The 12333-nt window shown below is 35.6% G+C and overlaps 1 protein-coding gene across 1 annotated transcript; it reads right to left on the bottom strand.

Moving 5' to 3' along the window:
- Positions 1-742: 742 nt before the first annotated feature.
- On the bottom strand, positions 743-8057 carry LOC127944194 (carboxy-terminal domain RNA polymerase II polypeptide A small phosphatase 2). Its single transcript, XM_052540021.1, has 7 exons — positions 7661-8057; positions 3515-3666; positions 2993-3094; positions 2768-2824; positions 2063-2155; positions 1727-1912; positions 743-1058 (listed from the first exon to the last, which is right to left on the bottom strand). Exons 1-7 carry the CDS (start codon positions 7719-7721, stop codon positions 933-935), a joined length of 777 nt encoding a protein of 258 aa, XP_052395981.1. The 5' UTR covers positions 7722-8057; the 3' UTR covers positions 743-932.
- Between the last annotated feature and the right edge of the window lie 4276 nt (positions 8058-12333).

The raw sequence follows: 12333 nt of genomic DNA on the forward strand, positions 1-12333 counted from the left end.
GACAGTGAAGCATGGAGGTGCAAGCATCATGATATGGGCATGTTTCTCCTACTATGGTGTTGGGCCTATTTATCGCATACCAGGGATCATGGATCAGTTTGCATATGTTAAAATACTTGAAGAGGTCATGTTGCCCTATGCTGAAGAGGACATGCCCTTGAAATGGTTGTTTCAACAAGACAATGACCCAAAACACACTAGTAAACGGGCAAAGTCTTGGTTCCAAACCAACAAAATTAATGTTATGGAGTGGCCAGCCCAATCTCCAGACCTTAATCCAATTGAGAACTTGTGGGGTGATATCAAAAATGCTGTTTCTGAAGCAAAACCAAGAAATGTGAATGAATTGTGGAATGTTGTTAAAGAATCATGGAGTGGAATAACAGCTGAGAGGTGCCACAAGTTGGTTGACTCCATGCCACACAGATGTCAAGCAGTTTTAAAAAACTGTGGTCATACAACTAAATATTAGTTTAGTGATTCACAGGATTGCTAAATCCCAGAAAAAAAAAATGTTTGTACAAAATAGTTTTGAGTTTGTACAGTCAAAGGTAGACACTGCTATTTTTTTGAACACACCCCTTTCAACTAATTGCCCAATTGCACAGCCTTAAGAGCGTGCATATCATGAATGCTGGGTCTTGTTTGTTTTCTGACAATCTACTGAACCTACTGGTAACTTGTTTGCCACGTAGCAATAAAAAATATACTAAAAACCTTGATTATTCTGGTTAGTCACATTGTACTGCTATTATTTTGAACAATACTGTATGTAGCAGAACCGCATATGCTTTGTGCTGAGCAAAATTATGAGATTCCGTGTTTGTTTTCAGGTCAGAAGGCGGAGTCTCCTATCATATGAGCCGCTCGCTTGTGATTGGCAGTCAGTGCTACACAACATGGAGGTTTGCCTTGGTCTGGTGGTGTAGGGATTATGGACCCCTGAGTTGTTCAAGTCTGCTGTAGACATCATCAGCCTGACTTAGCTCTTCAAATACTGGGATGAGGTGAAGCAGTTCAGTGTCCTCTGTATCATCAAACCAGGAGAGCACAGGAACCTGTTATAGACACAGAGGTTATTATACATCTCTACTTTACAAGCTTAAAAGTGGGCTATGTATTTTTTCAAAAATGCTATAGAAAACTGAGTCGGTCCTGGTACCAAAACAAACTTGTAGCCAATCAGCAGTAAGGAGCGTGATCTTTACTTAAAATCCTAATGATTTTTAGCATAAAAGAAAAATCGATAATTTTGACCCATACAATGTTTTTTTGAATATTTCTAAAAATATACCCCAACGACTTAAGACTGGTTTTGTGGTCCAGGGTCACATTTTTTAATACACACTTAATATTTTAAATATATTTATACAGTAAATAGAATAGATTCTATATTTGTGTCTAAATGATAGATATAATAATACATGCATCCACCATTCAAAAGTACACTTTTGTTCTTTTTTTGTTTGAAGAACAGCATTTATTTGAAATAGAAATCTTCTCTAACATTGCATCCTCGCTGAATAAATTAATTATAAAAAACAGTTATCAAACTTTTGAATGGTAGTGTGTGTATATATATATATATATATATATATATATATATATATATATATATATATCATATACAGCAAAAATACACAATTGTTAAATAGCAAGAGGTAGAATATAGAGGGAAGACTTTAATAAAAAAAAAGCTAAATAATAGCAGGACAGTGAAACCCACAGCATTCTCAGGGTGGAAGATGTAGGAGGCAGGGGAGTTGTCCAGGATCAGGGTTTTGTGGAGCTCACGGCCGAGGCGACTCAGGTCTTTAACATAGCAGCCTTGATAGAAGACACAAGATTCACGGAAGAGCCGTGTGCGGAACACACCACACTGATCCAGCAGGTCAGTCACGGGGTCTGCATACTATCACAGCCATGAATGGGGAGAAGGAGGGATGGGTTAAGGAAACATATGATCTAATGCTACAAGAGCATAACTCTATAAGACTAACTGACCAATGAGGGATTTCTATTTCCTGAAGCTCTTAATGAAATGTAACAAATGTCTGAATACCTTAGCAAGGCTGGCAGTGAACAGAACACATTCAAACAGTTCTCCCATCCTCTGAAGAAACTCGTCCACATATGGCCTCTTCAACACATACACCTAACACACGGACAGGTTTGTTGTTGTTTATGAAGCTAATTATTTTAATTCATCATTCAAATGCAGTGTCTTCAGAGTAGCAACTTCAGTTTTAAGATTTAAGAATAAAGATTTTTAATGTTCAATTTAAAAATTCTGTAAATAAAATAAATCATGTTCTTTAGGTCCATCTAGTGCTGTCGCTCATAGCCTCCTCCTGAAACAAGTAATCAAGTATAGGCCGTACTAGTGGGAACTAACCTATCCTGGATTACTTGAACCAGGCAGAGGCCAAATGCAGAGTTTCTGTGAAAAATTGCAGAGAACCATAAACGTCAATCTTCTAATTTTTAAAACTATAAAAAATTATATTCTAATATACCAGCTGTGGTGTTTACCACAGTTTTGTGAGTAAAACAAAAGAATTAATGGGCAAATAGAGTCTCTTGTGATTGTACACATAACATCAAACCCCTCCTCCACTAACGTAAGTGTTGTTCTCACATCAGTCCAGCAGATGGCGATCATTCACTTTTGAATACAGAACAACCTCTCCGCTCTTTCTTTAGGCACAAACAAGTCCTGCACAATTACAGCTGTTTCTCACATACACAGACATTGATCAGATCTCACCTGGTGTGTGGTCCCCTCAATCTCCACAGGCACAATGAAATCTGCATTGCTTATTGGCTACAAAAACACAATGTGGATAGAGTTATAAACACCGGCAGTGTGGAACTGAATACAATAATTATTGTACAGATAATTTCATGAACCTATTCTTAAACTGGAACAGTATGAAGCTCCCTAAAAAGTCAAATTTACAATACCAGTCAGTGTGTGAAAAACTGAATGTACCTTGAATGAGCTATGCACCAGTGTTTCGTCCAGATCTATGACCACACAGATCTTCCCCTGGTCCTGAGAGGTCACTGCTGGCAGCAGACACTCTCCTGGTACCTACAGATAATATATAACAGATCAATATTTTATTATTTAAAAGAAAAAAAGAAGAAAAGATTGACTGAAATAATACATTGCATTGCCCCTTTATTGTCTGAAACATACATTTAATTTTACACACCCAGATTATAATTCACACATTTCATAAGGATTTCTTTCTATGTATCCACCCACATATATTTATATATAATATGTATATAAACTATTTCATTAATTAGACAGAAATATACAATTTGACAATGTTAGCAGTTTGTTTTAGTTTTTTTGCAAAATGACATCATTTAAGTTTTGGCAGCTATTTCTAGTTAATCCTTAAAATGTGTCTTTCCTTTTTTGTTTGTGTTTTTTTTAATCCAAAATAACAAACTGGAAAAATAAAAAAAAAGTGACAGTGTTGATTAATGGTTGCTATAATACTTTGGCAACTGTCCCATTGTCCTCGGGGGCTAGCAAGGCATCATGGGTAGGTGATGTTGGCAGTTGGGCATCTTGAGCTCGAAGGCAACAGATGAGCTTTTTGAAGATATTCCTACTCCCAGGTTTCTGAGGTGAGCTTTTATTCACCTGATCTGTTTGAACACAATAAAACAATTTCGTCAAATGGAAAATTTGCATAAATTACTCCTGCTGATAATTATATTGCACAAACATTGCATAAAAAGCCTCATGTTGTGTGGTTTATAAACAAACCAACTGAAAGCTACTGTCCCACTTTATAGTCTCCAATAGATGGCAAACAAAAACTAAATTCACATTTGCCAATCAGCTAGATACATTTGCAACAAATGCACCACCAAGGCTCGACAGAGCTTTTAGATAAATTATTCAGAGCACTGAAATCAAATGTATGTTTTTGTCAGTAAATGCAGCTCCTATCAACATCAAATTCAGCAAATGCTCAGCCACCCCTCTCCAGAGATGGCACACGTTGCACAGAAACAGAAAATCTGTTTTAAATGAGACTTCTGGCCATGGCTGGTATATGTTATATAATCTCAGAGGGCGGGAAAGCCCACACATTTTAGCTGTACCTTCGGAGCAAAACATACACACACACAAACGCACTCACAGACCGCTCCTGCCATTTCATCACAGGAGAGTCTGGCAGAAACAAGCCCTAGAAGTGCATACGCCACAGAAATAACTCCCAGCCACAGAAATAAGAGATGTTTTGTAACAACATCTGTAGTGAGCTTTGTTGTGCATTACAGAGGGGCTCCTTGCATATTTAGGGGGCTTTCAGCATACTTTTGCCTGTAAATATTTGCATGCAAGTGAAACATGATTTTGTTCAGACATGCCTGTTGAGATTCCCAAGAAGAAAAAATGGATATTAAAAAAATTCTTGCAACATGAAAACACACAATGCAATGATTAGAATCTGTTTTTAATTGCTGTGGTGATGTAACTTCAGTACTTGTAATAGATTTTTTTTTTTTAACAGCTTAAGGAATTGACGGTGACTATAAGCAGGGGCCGATCCCAGGCACCTTTCCCCCTCTCATTCTCTTATGTATGCTCATGTAGCTATAGGAATCATCTTATGTAACATACGAGCAGCATGTACAGCGGAGGGAGGATGAGAGAAAATGGCCTCCTCGTCATCATTTACTCTGTGCTGTATTTGCCCATCTGTACACTCGCTGATAACGCCCTGCTTAACAAAAGGACTCAGGAAATGGAGTACAAGGAAAATGTATCCATGAATTCAAATGCACTTTTTTGAAAACACTTTTCACATGAGGATGGAAGGATGCAAAGCATTTAGAGCGGATTGGAAAGAGTATTTTGTTAAGGACAGACAAAGGTTCTGCTACAAGCTTTTATGTGGTCAGGGTTTCAAGCTATTACACTTCAGCTCAGATCTAATCAAATGAGATTGTGTGTGTGTTTTATTTATCAATCTACTGAAAACAGTTTAACTGCTGAATAAGAGAAAACTGGTAATTTCATCCTCAGTGAATTGTCATCTATTTTCCTTGATAATCAAAATCTCGTAGGCAAATTAAATGGCAAGCACGGATTTCAAATTCAAGGGATCGTGTGTAACTGGAGTCCAAGGAATCTGTTAAGAAAACAACTAATTCTTGATATCTGTAATTAAACCAGCGAACAGAGTATCTGAGAAATTATTGTTTTTCTCAGTTGTGTTCTAAGTAAGTGATCTAACAAGATCAGAAAACACTGATCTAACAGCAGCAATGTTTTATAGACAAAGTGTCTAAAAACTGCTCTAAAACAAATTGTTTTTTTTACAAATATTGTATTATTAATACATATGGAAGCTATTTTTCAGCCTGGTCTCTGTCACCCTGATATCTACATATACATCAATATCGGATAACCTTTATATGTATTTAAACAAAGCATTGTTTTATTGTCTTTCTTCGTGGATTGCATTTTGATGTTATGATGTGCATTAAACTAAACCATAGTTGGATACAGATGGATATTCAGCTAATTTCTAAAACTGAATACTTGCATGATTTGAATAGCATCAATATAAACTTGTTTAATCTAAGGTTGTATAGCAAAGATAAACAAAACTTTACATGAACAGTGCATCATTCCTTGCATTCTTTGTATCTGGTTTAGGGGTCAGTGACATAACTTGTAAAGATATATTAAATTACTCAAAAAAAAAAATGTTAAAAATTGCATTTTATGCAGAAATGATTGGAATACGGCTTATATAATATTTTCAGTTGCTGAATTAAATTATTTTTATATTGTATTGTGAAGGTTAAGGTAAAAAAATGCCTAGGTACTTTGTACCTGTCTGGAGACTGTAAAAGAAAAAAGAAAGAAAATATATATATTTTTAAAGATTTATTTTTTGTTAATAATATTAGAAAAAATTTCTGACAGACAAATCCATGTCAGTGCGGCATAACAAGCAGGAAGCCATTTTATTGTCATGTCACAAAAGAGAAGACCCTTTCAGACCCCGACAAGTGTGAATTATAGGCATTTAGTTTGTTAAAAAAGATTATTTATATATTGTTGACCTTTTTAAGCAAATTTTTTTATTTTAAAAATTCATTATATTTTTACCCTGAAAAATATTTTTTTTGAATTTGAGTACACTCACATACTTGAAACGAAACCATTTCAGTGCTTTTTACTTTGTAGTTGAAACCAATAGTTTCTGGTTAGTCTGAATATTTGCACAAATTTATACAAAAATGACTTTCAAGCCATCATAAATACAAAGAGGATGATTTAGAAGATAACTGGCACATATGTTTTAAAATATATTGTTAAACTGATTTAACCTTTTTTATATTACCATCTTACATTTCAACTAATGCATCTGTTTTCTGAGATTGTTTGCTGTTAAATCACAGACAAGAAAGTCACCCTGGACACACAGGGTTCAAGGGGGCTTCTAGGAAACTGTGCAGAGCTGGTTTGGCTATTTTCCCAACATTATGGCTGCTCGTACTTCACTAATCCAGAGATCGTAAACATCTGATATTGACATAAGTACAGTCATACTCGCACGAGCGCTGTTTATATCGTGTTTGCGTCAGATCTATAATAAGCGCACGGCACTGCACACGATAAACACTGGTACGAACTGCGCGTTAAAACATAGAGGAGACAAGACTCGCCCGCAGGTAGTAAGTAAGGGGTTACAAAATGGTTACTATGTAATTTTCCGCATAACACCGCGGCCTTTACTCGTTAAACGTCTAGATAAGGCCTTCATCAACCGTTAAGGTTTAAACGCGTGTAATCGTAGCGTCGCGCGGCAGATGGAGGGCGTGTGCTGAGGGGTGTGTTGTGCATTCCAGCGCTGCACCTTGCGCTCTCCATTAGGCCGATGTTTTTCTACATTTCAGCTCGATATTTTTACTGCCGTCGGATTGTGAAATATGCGAGGGTACGTAAGTCGAGTAAACCGAAAATGTTTCTGAAACACAATCTGCGTAACGTGAAAACAACACGTCACTCAAACGATCCATTAACCAAGCGATGTAACGACGTCCACAAAAGAGGAAACGACATGCGACACGAATTAAATTGGTTGGATTGGTTATGTTTCAAAAAAATATAAAACTGCGTATATTGTGTGAAGAAACAATAAAATATACATTAAACAATACATAAATAAAATACATACTTTATTAATATACATCAAGGAGCCCAAACGAGAGAGAAAAACATGTCACTGTTGTCAACACGTCGTCTGAAATTATTTTAAAAACATTACGTAAACATTCAGCAATGTCTTACTGCAACAGCAAAGCATGTAACGTTAACGTTACATAATAAAATAAAATAAAATACAATAAAGTTACACGTTTTTTTTTTCTTTATTAAGAAATATAAAAAACTGAGCGTGTTTACATTTCGCTGTTCAAACCGTTGGAACTTAACGAATTCCGCTCGCGACTGTCACGTCAGTCAGCTCAATATAACAAAATAACACACAGTTAAAATCGCACATCGCAGAGCGCGACGCTGTGCGTTAAATAAAGCCTGACAGAGAATATGAGACCAGAGAGAGCTGACAGTGTTGTAACATCATTGTTTAGCATGTGACAGTGTGTTGCCTACCTGTTTTCGAAGACAACCGAGAATCCTCTCTCTGCACTTGAGTGATGATAGAACTTTCCATCTAACAAACGCACAGCCCTCAACGTCCAACCGACCTTTTCCAGCGACACACAGTCGGTCCGCATTTAGTGGCATTAAATCTAGCGAGGCTTGAAATGAATAATTTCCCTTCGCGCAGAAATATCTCAAACCTACGGCGACAAAATATTTTGATATTTATTTATTCCCGCCTTCTATTCTCTTCCACATGGGAGGGGCATGATAACGTTACTTTGTTGTTGTTTTCTCTAATCTGCTATTTTTTAGGCTTCGCGTCTCGGTTTACTTTATCGCTTGTATATTTATCCATAGCCCCTTCTTGTCTAGGTAAAGCCCTCACTTTTTCTCCAACAACATGGAGAATCCAGGCGAAAGAAGAAAAACAAGCGAGGACATGGGGCATGGACGGTTTCAAGTTCCCCTTACTACAGATAAACAACTCCGTAGCTGGGCTGTATTCAGAAAAGTGTTTTTCAAAAAAGACACGACCGAATCGCTCAGATGTGTAATTTGAGAAGATAATACGCCAAACTAGCGATAATTTACAATTTTTATGTTTTTCCGTGTATTGTTTTGCTTTGGAGGGACTCAGAGGGGCGCCTTGAAACAAGGTCGTTTCGGATTGGATCTCCAGGAAGTAGGAGTAGCTGAAGCATTCTTCTGTTCTGCACAGTCCACACCGAAAACACTCCAGTGCTGGTTTTGTCGCAGATCATCATAAAATTGCAGTTAAAAATGCATCACACCTACATAATTATTTTTCCTGTTGAACCTCCTCATCATTACTGACGACGAAGTGGATTAAAACGCTATTGATCAATTTAAAATATCTCTTTGTGTTATAAGTGCACAATCTGAGTAACCTGCGGATTCTGTACCAAAGGTAATGTAATAAACATTAGTGTAAAATTTAAGGTCATTGATTTGTTAATGTGGTATTTTAGCGTGATAATATAGGCTATTAAAAAAAAAAAATTATGGGCATTTACGTATAATTATTGAGTACTAAAAATTTTAATTACTCAAATTAATGCAATTGTTAAATCCAGCATGATATTTTGAGGTTATGGAGTATGATATCACTAAAATCGATTCATTAATTATGTCATTAAACATATAATTAAAAATGAACAAAATAATCAAGCTTCACAAACCATGTTACAACTTATATAACTTAATGTGAAACATAGTTTGTCAGAGAAAGCATCATTGTTAAATTGCACAACTTGCATCAACTGTGTGAAGAAAAACATATCCATAATAACTTTATTATGAAAGCTTAATAGCTTTTGACCAACTCTAATGGCCTTGCTTAATGCATTACAAGGTGTTAATTTAATGATGAATTATTGTACAATTGCCAATTTGTTTTCAAACTGACATGAAAGCTTTGCTCCTTCATTCTATTTTTCAACATTCTATATTTCTTTCTTTTTTCTCTCTCTTTCTATAGGAACAAAGGTAGAGGATGTTAAATGTAAGTGATAAAAGGGCAACAGGCATAGTTTTTATGAGTCTGAGTACTGCTGAACTCCTATGTTGGAAATCTATTCCTGACTATTCCCAAATGTGACCAATTCTACACCACAACACCAAGACATAAACAAGAATGGTACCACTGTTTACATTCCTAGTTTTAGAAATGTGGAAGTTGTGCAGATGTCAGATATGTGACTAAAATAAGTTTAAGCCGGAGAGCTCCAAAACATGTTTTTTTTCTCTTCCTTTTTTCCCTCAACTGCAAAGGAAGGCATGTAATCACAAAAGACCCATTCTATTTACAATTCATAATAATAAAAAGACATACTATTTCAAACAAATATTTTTTTAGGGAAGGAAGTAAAGTAAATAATAAAACATTAACATACTGTATGCTTTTAAGGTGAAATAATACATTTTGCTTCATTAATAGCAATTAGAATTCGTTTTTTTTCTTAACTACATTTCTCAGCCCAATGTAAATAAAAGCTTTTATGTTACAGAAACGTTAAAAGCTCTTCCTTGCTGTATTGTGCCCCTTGTTTGTCCTGTTGACTGAACATTTCATAGAGGTCAAAACTGAGAGATACACCTCACTCCAGGTGTAACCCATCTTTTTGCAGTCCACCTCAAGTTCTTGGGATTTAATTATTACTTTAACAATGTCAAATATCTTATTGAGCCAGGCAAAAAAAAGTAACCAGTAGATTCCATCGTGGAATATCTGCCTCCAAAAAGTTCATCAAACCCAAACGGTAATCTTAGAACCTGCTCTAACCCGAAAGGGCAACCTAACTGTTGTGTTTTTATAAGGTTACAATTCTGGATTGGTGCCTTGAACAAAGACAGAGTGAAGTTAGAACCTGTTCTCTAACACTCGAGCATCTCTGGTGTACATTTCAAGACCAGAAAACAAGAAAACTGTCAAGCTGTTCAACTGCTTCAACTGATTTGCTTAAGAAACCTTATCAGTGTAGAAAAGAAACTTGCTTAGTGTTTACCTGGAAGCCATGATACATTACCAGTCAAAAGTTTGTGATAAAATTTAAAACAAAATCAATCGTTTTATTTAGCAACAACACATTAAATTGATAAAAAAGAACAGTAAATACATCTATAAAGGAGCAAAACAGTTCTATTTCAGTTAAATGCTGTCTGCTTTCTATTCATCAAAGAATTTAAAATCATCATGGTTTCCACAAAAATATGAAACTGCCAAAATATTTTAAACATTGATAATGATAAAGAAACAATTATAAATGACTATAACTGAGCATCAAATCATCATATTCAATGAATTCTGAAGGATCATGCTTTGCCAGCAGGAATAATTCACATTTTAAAATATATTCAAATCTAAAACATCAACAAAAAATTATTCCAAACATTGGATGGGTAGTGCATATATTAAAATGTATCTACTAATAACTACTAGGTAATTCAAATAAAAAATAAAATATAATATGAATGAAATTTTATATTCATATTTATTTAAGTATAATATAACGTTACCTGTATTATATGAGTACATATAATAACATTTGTCTTGCATTAAATATAATAAGTGTAAACAGAAGATTTTTTAAAAGATGGCCGTAAAACAATCTTATCGCAACATATGATCATGGGCTTTTAAAATGATGAAATCTTGAGATATCTTCAGGACTCATTGAGTCTTCAGTCTCTTTGTACATATCAATAATCAGTGAACAGGATATAACCTTCTGAATCCCACCTAGAGCCCCCCACCCTCAGTGACTTATGGCCCGTGAACCAAATGACCCGAAAACATGCTCATCGAGAGCTGTTCCCAGATTGACCAAATCTGAGGTTTCTGTAAGGCTAAGATCAAGTCTGGAGCCATGTGATTTGCAGGAAAGGGAAGGAGACCCACTCCCACAATCACTCTCTCTCTCTCCCCCAAACCAGCCCCTGAGTGGCCCCTGCCAGGCTCTGTTTCCAGGAAAGGGGCCTAGTGGACAGGCGCAGGGGCCTGCGTCAGGGAGAGCCTGGCTCATTGAGAAAAACAAAAACAGCGAGAGGAGGTGGGAAGACTCTCCCTCCTTACATAACAGTCTCTCTCTCTCTCTCTCTCTCTCTCTCTACCACCATACTTGAAACCCGTATGTCTGCTCTTTACACAATGCCACACCCTTATAGTAGGGCTCTGCTGGAACTTCAGCGTTTGGACAGTTTTATTTATTTGGAAAGAAAAGAGTCTCTTCTTTTAAGTACTTCTTTTAATTGCCAGCTGGATGCTCATTAGATGCATTGAGCATGGAAGTGACATGCACGCCTCAAGCTTGCAAATTCTCAGCTGTGCATGACTTTTAAGATGACTACAAATAATAGCTGGAGGTAAACTGGGTTGTGCAAGGCATATTTGTAAATAACGTAGTAATATTTATTAGGGTTTTAGGGTTCAGAGGCACATATGTCTATTCATTTTGACACTTTACTGCCTCCCTGTGGTCACACTAAAAACTGAAAAATGAAAAAGCGAAAAATAGTAGACCATTTATTGTGTAAAGATTTACAAACGAGTTCTACGAGCAGTTTCGTGGGTTTTCAGTATTCATATTTAGTCATTTAAAATGCTATTTATTTAAAAACATCTTGCAAATGAGTTACATAGCAAGCAATATGATAACAGACAATTATATTCACAGTAATGCCAAGTAAAAAAGTTAGTGAAATGCAAAAATATACAGTATTATTTGTTGAATAGCATGTGATCTGCTTTGTATGTTCTCAAAAAGGAACTGGACCAGACATAAAACCAAGAAAATAGATAGTCATTGTCAAATTAGGTACTCATCACATAATGAGCAATGGAGATTATTCTGATATTCATATTCATAAATCAATATTTTGATATGGGGCTCAGTTATTATTGGTAGTCAATTATTATTATTATTATTAATGGCTCTTATTGTTATCATCAATTTTGAAATGTGAAAGTTTTGGCTGCTTAATATTTTGTAATATTTTTCAGGATTCTTTGATGAACAGGAAATTCAAAACACCACTTATTTGGAATAAAAATCTTTTGCACCATTATAAATGTTTTTTTTGTTTTTTTTTACCGTCAATTTTGATAAATTGATTGTATCCATGCTAGATAGAAATATTAATTTGAACTCCCATCTGGAAAT

Source organism: Carassius gibelio, chromosome A23, assembly GCF_023724105.1.
Source record: "Carassius gibelio isolate Cgi1373 ecotype wild population from Czech Republic chromosome A23, carGib1.2-hapl.c, whole genome shotgun sequence".
Lineage (NCBI taxonomy): Eukaryota > Metazoa > Chordata > Actinopteri > Cypriniformes > Cyprinidae > Carassius > Carassius gibelio.